This window comes from Cariama cristata, unplaced genomic scaffold (genome assembly GCF_000690535.1).
Source record: "Cariama cristata isolate BGI_N322 unplaced genomic scaffold, ASM69053v1 scaffold7844, whole genome shotgun sequence".
In the NCBI taxonomy this organism is placed as follows: Eukaryota; Metazoa; Chordata; class Aves; order Cariamiformes; family Cariamidae; genus Cariama; species Cariama cristata.
Genome location: NW_009614648.1, coordinates 81,234 through 102,071, shown reverse-complemented (window position 1 = coordinate 102,071; position 20,838 = coordinate 81,234). Strand labels below are relative to the sequence as shown.

The window sequence follows — 20,838 nt, the reverse complement described above, 5'->3', positions numbered from 1 at the left end:
GATGGGGACTGTTAGGCTAATTCCAGTGATCGTTCCTGTTAATTAGAACAATCAAAACGGAGGCTGTATGGAATCTCCAGAATCTATCGCACTGCAAGGCTATGATCTCAGTGGGAGGGTATATAGGGCAGTTTCCACTTTCTTGTATTTCCCTTTCAGCTTTGGGGGATCTCCCTGCTTTGGTTTCTCTAAGCTTTGTGCAGGAACATCCATACTCGCAGTGACGAGACACAGCTGTGAGTCAGTTATCATACTTAGCATTTTAAACTCAATGGTTACGATTAGAATTAGTTTCTCTAGTGCATATTGAAGACAGAATGAATGTTTAGCTTGAACAGATATTTTACATCAACTGTATTTTTTCTGATTAGCTGTTTTATATAGGACCTTTTGCTAAACTTGGTGTAGTGAAAATACAGATTTACTGCTGGACTGTAATAAAGGTCATCGTGTTGTTGTGTTATGATTTCATGTAAATCTTTTTTGTTTTTTTTTATTATTCTGGCAAGTGAAAATTAATTAAAGATTTACAAACCAACACGCAGCAAATATTTCTCTAGAATTCTACAGGCTGCTTATTTTGTTGCAAATTTTAATATTTCCTTGGAGGTCATGAAGAGTAGCTAGCACTAATAGAGAATTAAGTACAAACTGCTCACCACTTATGAGGTACAAAATTCAGTAATTCCATAGATAACATAGATTTAGGACTGCCTAAAACAGGCCTTGAAGGATATGATACTTCTTTCCAGATCTCATTTTGCATGGGATTTTGTATGCACTGGACATGTTGGGCGACTACTAATGAAAGATCAGATTATTAAAACTCGAGAGTCAGGAATGTTATGCCTGAAAACTAAAGTAATAGAATGTGTGTACACTGAATACAATGAAATTTGCTCAGAAATATGGGCGGGGTCAGTGTTATGTTACATGTATGAGTATTCCCTTAACGTTATTAAGGTGTTTGTAACACGAACTAGTTTTGCCTTTTAATTTTGCATCCTTTCACTGAATGTGGTTCTTCCATGAGTAAATGCTGTCACCTTAACAGTTCCAACTAGGAGAGGCCTCCTGGTGGGGTATCTTTTCTCTCGCCTCTTCTTGCACTGAATGAGAGGCTTTACATCTTTTCCTTTTTTTCTAGACTGTGCAAAGTAGAAATTAATGGCGTAGTTTACATTGACTTCAGTGATAAGAATTTGTTCCTGTATAGGCCAAAGAGAAGATCTAGAGAAGCTCATGCCTTCTTATCCTGGTAGTCCAGTGGTATTTTCTAGGGTGATTGCCAGTTCAAAGCTGTGGGCTGGGAACTTGGGTGTAGTTTTACTGCAGAGAATTGATGAGGAATTGTGTGATTTGATATGGAGGAGCCACATAGGGAGGTTCATGTGTCAGACATTTCCCCCCAACTGCTTGATTTGTTTTATCCTGTAAGATGGAGTGGCCCCTGCATTGTATTTTAGTCAGTAGTCTTTTTCCCTTCTGCTCATAAATGCTGGGTAGCTTCAGGAAGTTTAAGCACATTAGCAGAGGGTCCTTGCATAGGTTTCCCCTGAACTCACATAGCTTTCTTTAGTACTAAAAATTTCCAGCAGTTAATCTGTATTTCAAAAATAGAAAATGAAAACATAATATCGTATTTTATGTGAAAAACGTGCACTTTATTAAACTGGTAAATATTTATTAATAATATTAGAATTCATCTTTAAATTAGACATTTCATGAATTACCTTGCCTTGCAGCTATAAAAACTTTATTGCAGCAATAAAAAAAATGTAAAGGAGGCATTTTGACTATGAAATTTCATTTCATGGTCAATTGAATTTACTATATCTGAAAGAACTAAAGATGGGGTTGTAAAATAATTATGATGTTCGTATACACTTACAGAACAATGTTCTTATCCAGCGATACTAGGATAGTCTTATTTAAAGGCTGTATTGCTAATCACTAAAGCTTTTTTAGCTGAATACAAACTTAAATTATTTTCATATGAACTGCATGGAGTTTATTGGTTACCTTGTGAAGCATTAGAGAGCTTTATTGTAAGCAATATTTAATTTAGATAAATGTAGTCCTACCCTGTTGAAAAGTCCGGTAGAAGAATTTCACCTTGAAGAAATGTCATGAGATTTTAAATCACAAATGTTGAAAAAATAAAATGGGCTTGGACAGAATTATGATTAATACTGTGTGTCTTTGGCTTTTTTTCTATGTACTACCTGACATGTTCACCTATAAACTTGAGTGCAGAATTGCCAGAGGCATGGTTAAAAATAGGTTATGTCAAGGTTTTCCTGTGTCTCCCTTAGGGTATGGAGTTGGCTAGCTACCTTGTAATACTTCTGCAAGTATCTCATATATTTCCCACAGGAAGGAAAAAAGAAAAAAAAAAAAGAAAATCCTCTTTTTAACATATTCTTTGTGTGTTATTATGTTTAAAAAAAATCATTCATCATGCAAGAAAGGTATTTATTCTCAGCATAAATGTGGCCTAGCAATTATTAAAAGATCATATTGATGAGGTAACAATTTTTCATACTATTAAGATATACAGACTATGGAAAGAGTAACAATTTGTCACAATGCTGATTAACTTCATTATTATTGGCAACAAACACAACACACATGTTACTTAACAGCATTTTTCTACATTTAAAAACAGACAACAGCAAGAAAAAGAGGAGATAAAATGGAGGCAGTTTGAATAATTTTAATATTTTAATAATATGCAAATAAAATCCTGATGTTCAAAAATGAGTCACTGAAAATGGAGTATTGATGTACATTTGACTTCAAAGAACACATGGATTTACATGATGCAAATATTATCCCTATAAATACTTGAATATAAATAAGTGGAAATCAACAGCGATATCCTCATTAAAAATCAACCCCCAATATTTTACATTAATGCTCTGTTTTCTGTTGAGCTGCCCATGGAAGAATTATTTTAATCTGCAAACTGTGGCAATTCTATAAAACTACAACTTGTGCTCCTGAGGGTTCCTTTTTTTAACACCTCTCTATAATCTGCCCAGCCTGCTGAGTAGCATTGACATCAGTAGTACATCAATTTCAGAAAGTGGATTATTTTTACTAGACAGCTATTGTGACATATTGGGTCAGTCATAAATGAAAGATATTCATGCAAGCATGCAATACTTGTAATGAAGTCTCACTCTGACCTTCTGTATGATTGATTCTGTAATTTAGTTTTCTCAGGCAGTGCCTGAAATGAAATGAAATCATGTTGAACAAGTTTTGAATACCCACAGTGCACCAGGAGAAGAAAAATCTGCAGCCCCAGAGGCTTGAGAGAGAGCAGCTGAACGATTTATCTCCATGCTATTATAGCCTTTGCCAGCATTCAACATTTCTTTTTTTTTTTTTTCTTATTTGGCTTAAGTACTTAATTCTGCAGGTAGCTGTAAATGGGAAAATAAAATGCTGTTCAGATTTAAAATGACAGGACAGGAGTATGTGCAGGGGACTGATAAAATATCTTGAATAGAACTGACCTTTCATGTAGCTGAAAGTTACTGGGGGATTCATCCTCATAATTACCATATAGATTATTTTTATTTCTTTCCTGCAATGAAACATTTCAGAGAGCAGTAGTGCTGATTGAATGAAAATTGAACTTGTTAACATTCTTTTCAGCTTAGCCTGTTGTACATAACAGAAGGTTAGCTTTGATGAATTTCAAAATTCTCTTTCTGATATCTAAGAAACAGACAGTAAAATAATTGTCTCTTTTCAGTCTGATTTTTTTTTTATTCAAAAAAGTACAGATGTTACAAAAACAGGCTGATAATTTTACATATATTGCTTCCTATATTACTTATGCTGCTAGAGAAAATGTGTTCCCTATTTGATGAAGATTTGAGCCTGTTTATATTTCATAATTGTTGCAGTGGTGTCAGTGCATTCAGGATTCTGCACAGATAAGGCTAATTCATAGTGGAATACGCTCATCTTTAATTACATCACTACTTAGGAGTGGCACTGTGCTCAAATGAAAGACATGAGGGTGACTATTGCTTTTATTTCAAGAAGGGACTTTTTAAATAAACAGCTCAATGACATGGCTTTAAAGAGCTGAGATGCAAATTTGAGCTTATTAGAGGCTGCATAAAACAGAAATACTGTTAATATTTCAGAACAGTGGTGCCTTTTACTTAGAGGTCTAAATCTTTTCTAGTAATTTAAATTCCCAAATTACTAATTAACTTTAAATGAATAGATTAACAGAAATTTGCAAGAATAAAAGCTAAAAAAGTTGCTTTAAAATTGGCAAAAGGCAGTGATTTCAGTACTCACCTGGCTGCGTGCCTCTTAATTTATATGTTTAATTTTCCTTTACAAAGAAACTTATTTGTAAATCTTTCTTTTAATACCCAATCTATAGTCTCCTATTTAGAGAATAGAGTAGGTTTTCAATTAATACACTGTTATAACAACATTGTTTAATGTGTTGCAGATGAAACACTTATTTCATGGGTCATTAATGTGTTTAATGCCTGGAACGGTCTATTAAAACAAGCCCTTGTTATTGTTATGAACATGTTTAGTGTCATCTTTAATGCAAAACATACAACTAATTCCAGAAGGTTATAATTGTTCATTTATAGGAGTAGCAGCTATTCTTGCTAGAAAGAGAGATGATCTTCAGAGTTTTCTTGTTTCTATTTTGTGTTTGATTACTATGGTGGATTACTAAACTCAAGTTTTAAATCAACAGTGTTATTCTGGTTTGTATTGGACTTTCCCACCAGAAATGGTAGCTGTTGTCGCCACTGTTTTTAATAATTCGTGATACCAAGAAAAATTAAACTCAAAATTAAGTAATACCAAATTAAATGATGCTCTGGTGCCTCAGATTGGTGACATTTGGCCACGTATAGACCTTTCAAATGGTGGTGAACGCTTTGTAAAATTACCTTTAGGACTTGGGATTTTGCAGCTTGGTTGCCCGCTATCAACTCAGCACTCTGACAGTGGTTTCTGCCCACAGATCCTATTAGGACAAAATGAAACGGTCTCAAGTTGCACCAGGGGAGGTTCAGGTTGGATATTAGGAAGAACTTCTTCACTGTAAGAGTCGTTAGGCATTGGAACAGGCTCCCCGGGAGGCGGTGGAGTCACCATCCCTGGAGGGGTTCAAAAAACGTTTAGATGTGGTGCTTCGAGATGTGGTTTAGTGGGCATGGTGGCATTGGGTATACGGTTGGACTTGATGATCTTTGAGGTCTCTTCCAACCATAATGATTCTATGATTCTATCTGAGCTGTGTGCTTTGCTGGTGAACTTTCAAGTCTTTACAGAATCATTTTTTTTTGATTGGTGTATAGTTAAATTTTTTTTTTTTATGTCTAATGACATAGTTGTGCATTTTTTAGTTACCTTTCAGAGAGCATGTGTGCACAGCTCATGGGGCCTCGGGGGAAGGTGGACAATGGGCTGAAAACCCTGGACCCAACAGACAGTGGTGGCTTCTGTACAGAAGCTACGTGCTACAACTTTAACATGATTATGAAGACGATGCTAGCCTGACGATGTGCTAAATAATAGGGCTTTAACAGTGTGTAGATTTTTCATGTCCTCAGTGATATTGTAATACTCAGTGTGGCTAATATAGTCACTTTTCTGAGAGACATGCTCTTCCCTCCTTTCTCATCAATACAGACACAATGGGCCATCTGTTCATGAGCTGTTACGGTTGGAGGAGGAAACGTGTTCTGGTGTTCTTTTCAAAGATAGGCAACTCATAGTAACTGCAAGAAAGAACCTGTCCATAGGAAACAAAGTGGCAGCAGTTGCCAAAGACACCTATCTGAATAGTAGGTACTGCTGGTGCTAAAAAAAAAAAATAATTAAAAAATGATGCAAGCAGGTTATTACCTATTGAGATAACTGAGGAACTTCGGCACAAAAGAGAAGCATGGTAACATTGGCAGAATAGTCTGGGAAAGTAGACTGTGACTATTTTATATTAATAATGCCTAAATCAAGATCCATCAGCTCCAGAAAATATCATGAGGTGCCATATGAATATGTGGAAAATGATACACCTCACTGGGAAAGCTGTTAGGAATTGAAGCAGAAGCTGTATCTCTGATATTCCTAAGAACTGAGCTCAGAAGGAATGTGGACTTATATGTCCATGGACACCAGCTGTGCATTAAGCCTGGGCCCTGGCTTTAAACTATTCTGCCTCCTGAGTTTAAACTCTAAGATCAAGTGCTGCTTTCTTAAGCCATCCAAATGAAGCAGATGCTGCAACTAGTCTGGATATGTTGTACCCGGCCAAAGGCTTTGTTGGGTCCAGCCACCATCCTCCTTGGGTCACTTGAAAACTTCCTTTGAAATTCCAGCTCTTCTCTGCTGTTACCACCCATGGTTCCCCTTGGACAGCTTATCCAATACTCAGCTTCCACTTCAAGCTCTCAAGCTGTAAAGGAATGCAAAGTCTCTGTAGAGTTTTAAATTATTCTAAGTTGTCAGATAGCAGAAAAAAGCCAAACGCCTGGCTCTGGTAATACAAAAAATAGTAAGACCTACTTTTCTGATTTGCTTTAAAAACCACCACCAAACAAACAAGGAAAACCCAAACGAAAACCCCAACTGCCCCCAAAACCCAAAGAAAAAATACACCCCCCCAGAACATAGCTACCAATGCTTGTAGCAATTTTTAAACAAATGCCATGTAACCCCAAAGTCTGTTCCCCCTGGTTCCTTGCACAATTTTTGTTACCTTTGATAATGTTTGTTAGTTGTCATGCTTCCTTGCAGTCTCTCCGCGTTACTACTGCATAATAAGGACCTTTGATGTCTGCCTTTGATTTGGTAGCTGAAGGACCTGAAGTTGCAGAGGTTGTAACAAAACTACTAACCGCATTTATCTGACATTCTGGCACTTAATTTTAAACTATCCAGGATTTGTTTGCAGTGTGCCTTTGCTGTTTGCATACAGCAGGCCTAAGCTTGTACTGCTAATTTGGAGAGGAGCTTCTCAAGCCAACATGATGTAGACAAGCAGCAGGTGGACAGGCAGAGGAGAGAAACCAATTTCTCAGGCAAAAAGAGCAGCATGACCTAAGGAATGCGGAATGCGATGAGGGCGGAGAACTGATCAGCCGAAAGTCAGACTCTCAGTAGTACTGTTGTATGAGCTCGTAAATCTGCATGCTTGCGAACTCCTGAGATCCTTGAAGTGCAACTGAAGACTGATAAAGAGGAACATCCTACCCCGGAACATCATTAGGCTGGAAAGTTGCCACATGAAGTGTAAAGTCAGGAGAAATGAGCAGTAACTGGGGGAAAGGTAAAGGCGGCAGTGGGAGATGGCGACCACCGACTCAGTTGGCCCCCCGAAAGAGGGCAAAACCCAGCTTGGGGAGCATGCGCAGTTGAGGAAAAGGCTTCGTTAGTGCTGTCTGAGGATGCGTGCTAATTTCCATTAGAAGCGAGAAACTTGTAACCACTCCTAAGTGTGAATAACAATGAATATGCAGTGTACTATGAATATGCAAATATTTTATTGACTCTAATGTGTATCTTCATTTGGCTTGATGTGCACGATAGGAGGAGCGATCCCCCGTGCATCTGGCTCTGCTATAAAGAATGCCTGCTTCTTAATACTACATCGGTGTTCAGAGGTTTTACTCCCGATTTCGGTGACAGTTTCTGGCGACCCAGATGGGAGGCTGCTTTTGAATCTCAACGGATCCGTGGGATCGCAGGACCTCCAGCCCACCCCGAGGGATGCAGGGGGAGAACCTCCGATCCCCGGACCGAAGAGCTCTGAGCAAGACCCCTGGGAAGGTAAAGGCATTCTTTTCTTTCTTTGAGGGACGGTAAAGGTACCTGCCTGTAAGGCAAGGCAAAAAGCCCTGCAGTGTTGGGCTACACAGTACGTACTGTAAGGGGAGGTTAACGTTCTGCTAGATGAAAGTCTGTGGAGCTCCTGGGAGGTATTGTGCACATTTGTGGGTTGGAGTCCCACCTGAAATACCACCTGAAATACACCGAGGACGCTCAGAGATTGGACGGATTTTAAATATTGATAACACTGAACTTGGAATGGTATTGCACAATCAAGTTTTGGATTTCGTTTTGGCATTGAAATTTGGGGTTTTTTGTATGAATGATTGGGTGAAAGTGTGCTTTATTCTAGGTTTTGTACTGTCTTGTCTGAGTTATTTGTCTTGATATTTGTCAGGCATTATATTTTGTGTTCACCGTTATGGGATTGGGCCAATCGGTAGAGGGAGGAGTCTTAGAGAAATCTCCCTTCGGATGCATTCTGAAGCATTGGAAAAAAATTGGGGGGGCATACCCTCACTAGAAAGAAATTGATCAAATACTGTAATCATTGGTGGCCTATGTACAAGTTAGAATATCAGGGTAAGTGGCCTGAGGGAGGGTCTTTGAAATATAATATCATATTACAATTAATGTTAAATGATATGATTATACTTGTGGGATCAGGAGCTAAAATGAAAAGATATTTTATCAACGTAAATTGACAAAAGATTTATGGTGCGGTGTATGGTACGAGTTCGAAAACGTAATTTAACTGAGGTGCCTGCGGAGCCAATCTCTGCATTACCCTACGCTTCTCCTTCTATATCGCTTGCTGACCCACCTCCAATTGCCTCTGCTGTCCGTACTGCCTTTGCTGGGGTTTACCCTGAGGTTTCTAATGTTATCTTGCAATACAGCCTGTGGGGAGCGTGTGTGTTGGGGGGCTGTGTGATTAGAGATTGCAAGGAAATAAGAATAAATTGAACTAAACTACAGGAATGTAGACAGAGGCCAGAAGAGGACCCCAGCAACTACGGGGGTAGACTGTGACAGGCTTTGTTGGTGTATTGGGGAATAAGCAGCAAATGTGTGTGTGGATCAAGTGGCCCTGATATATGGAGGTATTTTATGTGATCAGTGATGGGAACTGAATGGAGAAAGGGGAAGATGTGTGTGTGAAAAGAAGGTCTGTGCAAGCTGATTTCTGATAAGAAAGGAGCAGCAATCTGGAATATTCGGGGAGATTGTTCTGTATTTAGTGTTGAAAAAGCTGGACTGTTTTAGTTTGAAAATTTTAAAAAGAGAAGAGGAGGTAAATCAGAAAATGTTCAATATGTTGTTTGTAAGTCACCTCATAATGCTGGAGAGTTCAGATAACGAATGCAGGGGACCACGGGAAAACATTAAGGTCTCCCCTGCTGATCCCCTGGTTCCAGTTAAGCTAGGGAACGAAACTATTGATTTCTCAGTTGATAGTGGAGCAACTTCTTTTGTCCTGACTAGCTGTAAGGGACCTCTAAGTAAACATACAATTCCCATTTTTGGGGCAACGGGAAAGCAGCTCACCAGGCCTTTTATTTAAAAACCAATAGAATATGTGATTGGTGATACTAAATTAACCCATGAGTTCCTTTATATGCCAGAGTGCCCATTACCACTACTAGGACGGGATTTACTCTGTAAACTTCACGCACAATAAACATTCTCTGAGAATTTGCTTCAGATGCGTATTCCACCAGGGATGGCATGGAAAGCACAAATATGCCTCCTGATGGACGTACAGGATTGGAATAAACAAGAGGATGGTGTGACAACAGTAATAACATACCCAGCGAGGTTATGGATGCAGTTATCCCACTGGTATGGGCTACAAAGAAGTCAGGATAGAGCAAAAATGTGAGACCTATAAATACAGAATTGAAGCCTGGAGACCAGCCAGTAAGAAAGAAACAATATCCAATGAAGTGGAAGGCTAGGAAGGGCTTAGAACCCCTAATTATCACCTTCCTAGAATCCAGACTTTTGCGAGAATGTCAATCTGAATATAATACTCCAGTTCTGCCAGTAAGAAAGCCTAAATCCCCAAAATACCAATTAGTACAAGATCTACGGGAAATTAATCAGATTACAGCTGATATTCATCCAGTGGTACCTAACCTATACTTTGTTGACTATGATCCCAAGACTAATGTATATTTTACTATGTTAGATTTAAAGGATGCTGCCTTTTGTATCCCGGTAAGTGAACAGAGTCAGATGCTGTTTGCCCTCAAGTGGGAGAATCCAACGATGGGGAGAAAAATATGGTATCTTAATTGGAGTGGACCAGAAAGATGATTGTCTGAAAGCCACTATTGATCTGCTGAACTTTTTGAGTGAAGCTGGGTATTTGGTGTCTAAGAAAAAGGTGCAGATAGTACAAGGGCGAGTCTAGTATTTGGGATATGAAATTTCTAGAGGCCAGTGAGAATTGGGAGCAGAACAAAAAGAAAAATTGAAATATGATCTTTGCCTTGGAATACTTCAGCCCAAAAGGCAGAGCTGATAGCTCTTACCTGAACCCTAAGAACTGGGATAAAATCGAAGAATCAGTATCTATATGCAGACTCCAAATACGCCTTCAGAGTGGTGCACGCTCATGGAGCCATTTGGAAAGAGAAAGGATTGCTGAGTTCCCAAGGCAAGGCAACTGCAAAGCAGATTTAGCAACAAAGATGACAGCTTTACAGAAAGAGATGCAAGAAGCATTAATACCTGCGAGGAATTTGGAGATAGAACTGCCCCAGTATTCAGAAAAGGACAGTAGATTTGTTGAAATACTGCATTGTAGTAAAAACAAGGAAGGGTGGTGAGCGATGTCCACCCACCAAGTCCTAGTCACTTCCCAATTAATTAGCTCTATTCTTATTAACTTGCATAAAGAAACTGCTATGGGAGCAGAGGCAATGGTCAATAGTGTTAAGCAATATGCTGTAGGACCAAAGATGCAGACACTGGCAGATATAATTACGAGAAAATGTCCCCTCTGTTGTAAAAAATAATCCCAAAATCCAGTGAAAGCCACCATATGGTAACCTAAAAAGGGGAATAACTCCTGGAGAACATTGGCAGGTAGATTTTTCCAAATTGCCTACTTGTAATAGGTATAAATACCTCCTTGTTTTGGTTGATACTTTTTCAGGCTGGCCAGAAGCTTTCCCATGTTGCATCAGTCGGGCAAGGGAGGTAGTTAAGGTACTGTTAAAAGAAATATTTTCCCGATTTGGAATACCAGAAGGACTTATCATCAAATAACAGACTCCATTTTATTGCTGATGTAGTACAGGGAATATCGAAGTTCCTTCAGGTTAAATGGGAACTGCATACACCCTGGAGACCCCGGTCACATGGGAAAGCAGAAAGAATGAAGCAAACTCTCAAACGACAAATTGCTAAATTGTGCCAAGGGACCCATCTGAAATGGGTAGAAGTATTGCCAATAACATTAATGAGAATCAGAATCAGTCCTAGAAGTAAAGAAAGAGTGAGCGCTTTTGAGATCCTTTATGGGAAGCCATACCCAGTTAATTCTGTTATGGGAAAAGATGACCAAATGCATCTAATAGGAAATAGAGTTATACAAGATTATTTGGTATCTCTTTCTAGGGCATTGTTAAGAACTATTTCTGGTTTTTTTTTCAATCATTAAATAGAAGTACTAATTCTTGCAAGTATAATGAAAAGGAGTGGAAAAACTCCGAGAGCGTGACTTAATTAAGGTTTAACTATCCCAGTAACAGAGCTCCTCAAATGTCAGAATGACAAACCACAAATCTAAAAATTGTGTTCTCACTGTTACCCTTAGCAATGATGTTTTTCTTAGTTTACAGGCAGGAAAGTTTAAGATGGCCATGGGCGCTCTTGTTAAGTATACTGGGAGTATGCGGATATGCTCTAGTAAGGGAGATTTAAATTTTTCCACCGTGGTCATGTATGGAGATGAAGTATACTTAAAAAAAAATGAGTGGAGCTGGGATATAGATGAAGTTGATAATAAAGTTCTCCAACTTTGAGGAATGGCAGGGAAAAAAAATTAAAATGGAATGTCAGATGATCAATAGATCTACCCATGAGAAGGCATGTCAGATTTCTGTGTACAACGCTGCATTTAAACCCTACACAGTTTCTTTAAATTGGACTGTATGTGATCAGAAATACAGGATTATTTAATCCATTATAGTCTCTCAAATGAAATGAATAATGCAATTAAATATTTCTGCGCTTGAGCCAACCTGCTCATTGTTCCTAGGTACATCTTAAGCAGTGTAGCTAGCATGGTTATCCTCTCTAACAGCATTAACAACTCACCGACGGTTCTTATCTGACATGTTACCCCAGTGGGAGAGAGTTAATGAAAAAGACCACCAACTGATTGTAGAAGCATTTGGTGCAGCCCAAAGTAATATCTCTTTGGCTCTTAGCTGTATCCAAGCTCAATTGTGGATGCAATCATGTTGTGACCCAAAAGAAGCTCTTTAGGATGACCACCTCCCCTTGAGACCAATGGCCAAGTTCATAATTCCCTTGGACAGAATTAAGGTGGAACAACACCAGCCAACCAGTTTTATGATTTATTAATACAAAATACAAGGTACGGTATTAGATACAGTAACTCAATGGCAACTACTTAACTGAATAATGTAACTGGATAAACAAGTCCCGTGCCACATGTTTTACTTGCATCTAGTCATAAAAAGAAAAAGGGGAGGGACAGAGAGAGAGACAGATAAAGACCATTTCACCGCCTGAGGATCCAGCAGCGTCCCGTTGGTCCTCTTTGTTCTGATGTCTTGGTGGTGGGGGTCCTGCCCCAGCTTCTGGTGGTACCCTTTTTTATACAGTTCGAGTCCCAAAATCTCTGCCCAGTTCCAAGAAACTTCATGCATATGCATGGTGGGTGTGGTCTGGTTCGGCACAGGCTCAGTGTGGCCCAGGTGGTCGCAGGGAGACTATTTCGAGGGTTGCATCAGACAAGACCCTCTCCAAGGCTGACGAACTAGCACCCTGCACGTGCACCGTTAGCTGTTGTTCATCTGTCCGCCACACTACCCTGTGACTTAAACATTGGTGGGTACCGTCTCGTTCCTGAAGTCCTTGTAGTCGTCTTCCACAGTGGTGGTATAGAGACAGATAAAGAAGATAAGTATAGAAGTGAATCACATATCACACGGTAACTATGAGCAATTATTAACAGTGTCATCTTCTAACAATAACATAGCTAAAATTAACCAATTTTACAAACCCCTTCTTCTAACAATAACATATCTAAAGTTAGCCAATTTTACAAAACCAAAATGTGTCCCAGGCCAAATTTGAGGCTTACGACTCTGAGGGATCAGAGGAAAAAGGTGATTGTCCACGATGACAATCGCAAGGCAAACAAATGCATATTAAAAGAATAATTAGAGCAACAGATAAAGAACATGTGCTCCAATATAAACTGACAGGATTGTATACAACATTTTGTCCTTTCTTCTCACGACTCTTCTGGTGGTGTGATTCACCAATGGATTCATTGTTTATGTCGTGATGGGGGGTACCTCTTTGCATTGTTCCTGGGGCTCCAGCAACGCATGGCTGTCGATCACGGCCCTTGTGACACTCGATCGCGGCCCTTGTGGTCAATGCTGAGGCTGGTGGCCATGCTACCATGGTCCACTGGAGTTGGAGTCTGCATACGCAGCAAGAAAATGGATTTCCACGCCCCCTGCCCAGCAAGGAATGTTCCGGCACTTCCTCCCGGAGGGGTTGGATAGCACGTGATGTTTGGGCCTGGGTACTCTCGTCACGGATTTTTCCTGCCTTCTGATTCTGTTGTTTTCTACCCACTGAGTTGCATGTGGGTCTCCAGGACCGGTTTTACACAACCACATATTGTTATAGCTACAGTTTTTAAGTTGACTATGCAAAAGCAAATCAGAGTATATTATAGGGTTTCCTTAACCATACTTTGATTCAAGATCTACAACCTACCCCTATTGGGATGAATCTCACTTCAGTAAGGAAACTCTTACGGCATGATGATTTACAACAACTACTGAAACAAACTCAAGAAAATGGATAAAAGACTTTGATTACTGTCCATCATGATGTAAGAGAAATACATTGCATGCTGGAACAAGTGAAGAAAGACAGAGAATACCAATGGTGGGACTGTCTTTTCAGGAGGTCACTTACTGCTACAGGACTTTTTAATAAGATGCTGCACCCTGTTGTTATCCTCCTGATAGTAACCTGATTGTGTTTTGTCTGGATTATAGCACTATATAACAGCATATGGATCATGATGAAGCAATTGGCTTTTCTAGCATCCCCACAATTTATTTCAAAAAATATGTAACGGTTGTAAAAAGTGGGACTCACGATATATATATGAAGAATCGTAAGTGTCAAAGGAGGGAAATTATGTAGATGGCAAACAGGTGGACAGGCAGAGGAGAGAAACCAATTTCTCAGGCAAAAAGAGCAGCATGACCTAAGGAATGCGGAATGCGATGAGGGCGGAGAACTGATCAGCCGAAAGTCAGACTCTCAGTAGTACTGTTGTATGAGCTCGTAAATCTGCATGCTTGCGAACTCCTGAGAATCCTTGAAGTGCAACTGAAGACTGATAAAGAGGAACATCCTACCCCGGATCATCGTTAGGCTGGAAAGTTGCCACATGAAGTGTAAAGTCAGGAGAAATGAGCAGTAACTAGGGGAAAGGTAAAGGCGGCAGTGGGAGATGGCGACCACCGACTCAGTTGGCCCCCCGAAAGAGGGCAAAACCCAGCTTGGGGAGCATGCGCAGTTGAGGAAAAGGCTTCGTTAGTGCTGTCTGAGGATGCGTGCTAATTTCCATTAGAAGCGAGAAACTTGTAACCACTCCTAAGTGTGAATAACAATGAATATGCAGTGTACTATGAATATGCAAATATTTTATTGACTCTAATGTGTATCTTCATTTGGCTTGATGTGCACGATAGGAGGAGCGATCCCCCGTGCATCTGGCTCTGCTATAAAGAATGCCTGCTTCTTAATACTACATCGATGTTCAGAGGTTTTACTCCCGATTTTGTTGACAATCTGAGATTGCAAGAACAGAAGGAGATAGTTGCTCAGTTTTGAGAAATAAATCAGTGGGACCTTGTTGGTTTGGTTTTGTTTTGTTGTTTGTTTTTTTTTTCATGTCCCTTCCCGTGCTTATGTGCTCTGTGTGAACAGATGTTTTGTTTTGTTGGTTTGTTTTTTTTTCATGTCCCTTCCGTGCTTATGTGCTCTGTGTGAACAGGAGAGTGATTTCTGATGTAGTGGGACTGGGGGAGCACACAGACCAAGAAAATGCGTATTCTTCATGTTCTTCAGGCAGCAGAATGTGCGTAAGCCTCCTGTCACCAACAGATCTTCTAGATCCAGCTGCAGACATATGTGGGTTTTTTTCCGAGCCAACATGTACTATTTGTTGTAGTCTTTATTTGGGAATTAAATTAGGTAAGGTTTACTTTTCTGCAGAGAGATGAAGCAAAATATGGGAGTTTTCTCATTGTCAGAGAAAAGCAGCTGCTGCTTGTAGTGGATCTTCTGATAACTGCAGTTTGACAGATGTATTAGCGATGGCAGTATCTGCGGAGAGGAGAGGAAGGACACTTCTTCAGTGGTGGCAGTACCAAGTGCAACTGTTTTGTATTCTATTAAGTAAGGATTTAATCTCTGACAGAGAAAAGCATCCTGTTAGTTTGATTTGTTTTGATTGGCAGTGAATTCCAATCTTGTAAAAATTTCGATTAATGGATTCTTTTATCTATACTTCACTTGTGGAGAAAGAGAGTATTGAGGATTTCTTCTAGAGATATGCTGACTTGCCCAGAAGTAAGGGGAGTAATTTACAGACAGGAACAACTGAGGATTTCACTCTTTACATTGCAGTGCATTCGCTTCAACTCAAAAATATCCTTTAAAATATGACATCAGGTTATGTTACATTGACAGTGACGAATTCCTAAGGCAGTAGAATATATAATGTTTTAAGTCAGCTTCTTAAACCAGGGCACAATGAGCATAACCATAAATGCTGGGTTTTGCATAGTTATTTTTGTTGGCAGATTTCTCACTTCCCGTAAACTAGCTCATGCAATATAGGGTCAGATCCCAGCCCTACGTCTTCCTGTAGGCACTTCCATGGGCTCCTTCCTGACATGGCTTGAAAAAGTCTTACTGGAGCTGTTGCCTATTTAAATGATTGAAAGCTGTGGACATTGATTTTAATCAAGACTTCAGTATTACCCAAAACATTCTAAAAAGTAATTTCCTAGTTGTATTTTTAAATATGTTGAATGTTCCTAGAGATTAAAATTATATCAGGGTAGAAATCCAGGATAAAACTACCGTAAGTAAATGATTCTCAAAATGCAGGGTAAGTGGAAATTGGGCATCTCTTGATGTAATGGCTGGATGCATTTCTCTCTCAAAATAAATACTAGCTGTATTAACTACTGGATGTTTAATGAGTTGATAGCAGAAGAACAAACTACCTTTTATTACCTTAATTTTTCCCTTAGTACTCAATGGTATGTTTCGCTTTCGCTGGCTCAGGTACAGTAATTGCTAAAAACTGCCTTTGATAATAACGTATAAAGCGTGGGAGTTCACACATTCCTTTTTTTTTTAAGTCTCATTACTCTGTTTGCTTTCCAGTGGCTGTTGAGGAACAAAAAATTGTTTTATCAATTTTTGAGAACTTACCGTTTTACAAATCAAAGTAAAATAAGCTGTATATTTGACATATGTCGTGAGACATGTCCTTTGGCAATATGACTAAATGTAACTTCTTTGGCACAACTGTCTAAATAGATTAGAATAGTTGAGAGTAGGGTAGTTTGACGGACAGTTATCCTTATGGTTCCTTTGATGAGGCCTTCTGTGCATCAAATGCTGAATGTCTTTATAACGTGTGCTATCGGAGCTGTGCAAGAGAGTGGTGACAGAAAGCCAATGTACCTAGATGCAGTCACCATAAAGTTGTTTTGAGAAGAGGGAAACATTTTAAACCATGTTTTGCTTCTTTTATCCATGTATATAATTGAAGAGATCAGAGAGGTGGCTGGCATTCCCTTCAGTAAATATCTGTCTACCTTAGGTTTAGGATGTTACCCTATTGTGTAGGATAACAACAGAGAGATGTGAGACAAAGTCATTTCAGTCTGCAGAGGAATCACACGAGTTATTTCTCTTTAGTGTTTTGTTTCACACATCATGTCCTTGTTTGATTGTCATGCTGAGTAAACCAGTGGTGGTTGAGTTTTGCCTGACTTGTGTTAAAATCACCAAGTTTTGCCTAGCTTCAATCCAAGACTTTAAAGCAGATCAGGCTCAGTCAAAACTTGATTCTCTCCGCTTGAGAAGTTCACAAATTTTTGTCAGAACTAATCTGTCATTTTTGCGTAATGTTACAAGAATCCTGAATGCTCATAATATTTGTGTATCACTTTTACTTCTGGTTAAGTTTATGTAAAAGAACTTGTAATATTCTCTAAAATTTCCACAGTATTCTCAATGGATTGTTTTGAATACACAACTTTTTCAGTTTTCATGTAGTAATGTAATTAGGATGCCATGTGGATGTTTTAGTGTACTTGCATTTTCATGTGTGCTTTTGATATGAGATGATTTTTGTTGTTAAACATTTCTTCGATAAACAGTTCATGCATAATGAAATGCTACTGCTCCTTTTGGTTCAGTATTGGTCTTTGTAGTATAATGGAAAAAATGAGAGTTAAGATAATTGATGGAAATTTTGTTTTCTTGGTTATAGATTCCTCCTTAGAAGATCTAGTTTGTTCAGGAGCTATATACAAATGCTGTGGAATTTAATGTTGCTGTTGATTAGCTCCCCTGCCTTCTTGCTACTTACCAAACCACTGTACAAACATGAAAAATGGTTTATGCTCTTTTGTCTGAAAGCTTTTCTATAGGTACCATAGTTTGTTGAGGCCCACAACACAGTGCCACAAAGTAAAAAAAGAAATTTCCATTCCTTTCTTTGTGAGTTTTTTTTTAATATTGATTAGCCATATAGCTTAAATTCAAAACGCAGAAAAGATATTGTTTGTTGTTATCATATGCACGTATGATGTAAATGATAAGAGATTTAAAATTATACAAAATATTTTCTTTTTATATAATATGTTTTATCTGTTTGGTGCCAGATAGCCTGTTACAAAATATTGTTGTTTCCACTTCTAGCTTTTACTGAAGTTTTTAAGATTAAAAAAAAAAAGCTTAAAAAATTAGGAAAAGATACAGAAAAGAAAAACTGGAATGAAATAAGTGGATGTAAAAAACTACACACATATCAAATAGTGTCAGAAAAAGGGACAGTTAAGAATTCATGGGCTTGTGTATAAAATTAGATTCTGGGTCAGTGCAAGTCAAGAGAATTTAGTCTCAACAAAATCATAGATGCAACCGAAATGACAAGACTTGGAGTACATGGTTTGTAACCCATGTCATCACATTTTGTTGCCTCGGTGTAAAGGCCAGAAAGGCCTGCCTTGAGTAACAATGAAGAGAGAACAAAAGCTAGCCTTTTAGGTGTAGAACAGCCCCAAGAAAGTACTGCCCGCAAAATAATGAAGAAAGTTAATTTCTATGAGAGAAGGTCATTCTGATGGTCTCCACCTTTGCTTTACCAGCAGAGTTTTTCTTCATGCAATAAAGTAATGTCTGTAAACTAAAATGAATGGAGTAATATGCAGAAAGTGATATCCATTTACAAAAGACTTTGAATGACTTCCAGATGCCACTGCCAATACAACTCACAATCAAAATGACCCTGTAGTTAACGGTAGTAAATTTTCACAGAAAGGTGCCCTGAAGCAAATGGGTATTTCAGCCAATAAGTCTGATGTTTTGATCTTTCTGTATCAAGTGCTCTGCTTTTGGCACATGCATTCATCTCTAAGGAACTACACTCCTTTACTGAAAATATTAAAAGAATTTAAGAAGTAGGAAAAGCAGTGTGGTGTGGTATGGATGATGAGCCAAGCTGGCAATAGCTTGGAAAGCATGGGGAGGATGAGAGGGAGACCTAGTGTACGGGGTCTGGATTGTGAGCTTGTGGAGTTAACTTCAACTGTACTGGATCCAGGTGCAACACTACATGCACTTTTGCGCTAAGAAGGATTTCTTTTTTCTATATGGGCTTCAGCAGAAAGACAGATGAATGCCAAATTCTGAATTAATATGAGTTATTGCTACAGGGAAGCGGTGTGCAGCAGCACTTGTATGTGAGATGGATGAGGTAGGGTGTACATCTTCTCTAACACACATATTGTTGCTTTGTACAGCTGCACTTGTCCCATCCAAGAAAAGGCTTTCAGGAGCACAGAACCACTGCCTCTATTGAGGGAAGAGTTGTAAAAAGTAAGGGGAAGGTCACTTGGGCTAAACTTACCTCCATGCTGACACAATTTTTGAGAGCTGGTTTGGGCTTATCCACACTTAATAAGAGAGCACTGGGAAGGTCCGGTGGGCTCCCAGCATTGCTGTTTTGTTCTGTGTCATTTCATTAGGGATCATTGCACCTGCTACTAATTACAATGTAGGTTATTAATAATGAAAGAGTTTTCAAAATCTAATTTATTTCTCATGTTTCTGTCTGTTCAAACAATGGCTATAGATTAATCAGGTTGCTGAATCAATTTGTGAGCTATTTATTCTCTTCACTTATTAACTGTTTTAAAAATCGTTTCTGTTTAAATGTTCCTTCATTGCATATTGATCCGTGTGTGGTTAAAAATAAGAAAATGGAGTTGTTCATAGGCAGATTCCAGTTGACTTTACCTTCGGGGTCTCGCTTCTTTTTATTTACAAATGTGGTAAGTGTTGTGCAGATGTAGAAGACGACATCGTTTGTGCCCTCAAGAAACAGCAGGAACAAAACCATGCAAGCACTTGAGTTTGAGACATGAAGTACAAGAAAAATAAAGTTGGTGATTGGTACATAGCTTGTTACTTCCACATGTGTGTGTTTGTTGGAGTCAAAATAAAAATGTGTAGTTTTGTGCAGTACTTGTGAACAAGGATTTTTTAGGAGTGATTTGGGTTACTTGAACAGTTCTCCAGCGTGCTGCAGTGTCTGCACTCGAGACCTGGCCGGGCAGTGTTCTTTGTTTAAAACAATTTTAAAATCCCACTCAGACAGGATTTGTTTATACCTACTGCTGTTACTAGTAACAGCTAAGAATAACTGAATGTCAGTAAAGGAAGATGCTTTTCTCTATATATATGTACTTCCACTCCGGTTTTGTTTACTTTCTGCATTTGACAGCAGTTTGTGTCTTCTCAGTTGCAATGTTTTCTCTGTATCGTCAGTCAGCTTGTTTCCCTGTTGTTTATGTGGGTATTTCACACCACATCAAGGAAGAAATGTTTAAAAATAGGGAAATGCAATTTTTATTCCATAAAATAACTCCACCCACAAAAGGGGGAGAAATGAAGTCCGGGGCAAGAGTGGTAACTGTTGCAGCATTTAATTTATTAAAAATGCATTTAATTCATTAGAAAGAAACGAAACGAACTGCAAGTTGACAGCGCCAGTTCTGTAAGCCTGTGAAAACAACTCTACCTGATAATGCTACATGGTAACCGCTAATGACTAAATCATGTTTCAATCTCTTTTAGGATCAGAGTCACACACAAGTTTCCCAGTACCGCCAGGATCACTCCCTGATTATGAGATCTATTGTCCATATGACTGATGCTGCTCATTCGGGAATTATGCCTCCTTCTCAGCTAACCACCATTAACCAGTCTCAGCTAAGTGCGCAGCTGGGGCTAAATTTAGGAGGCACTAATTTGCCACACACTTCTCCCTCCCCTCCTGCCAGCAAATCAGCCACTCCTTCCCCATCCAGCTCTATAAATGAAGAAGATGCAGATGAATCAAATAGAGTAAGTTATTCCATGCACTGTAGTGAGTAAGCTTTACATGTCTATATGCTATGTTTT

At 38.9% G+C, this 20,838-nt stretch overlaps 1 protein-coding gene across 1 annotated transcript in view; it reads left to right on the top strand.

The window, feature by feature from the left end:
- TOX3 (TOX high mobility group box family member 3) overlaps positions 1-20,838 on the top strand; it is a 43,538-nt gene that overhangs the window by 15,639 nt on the left and 7,061 nt on the right. Inside the window, exon 5 of the mRNA XM_009699505.1 lies at positions 20,512-20,781. Coding sequence (XP_009697807.1) covers positions 20,512-20,781 — 270 coding nt within the window. The remainder of the gene's footprint in view (positions 1-20,511; positions 20,782-20,838) is intronic.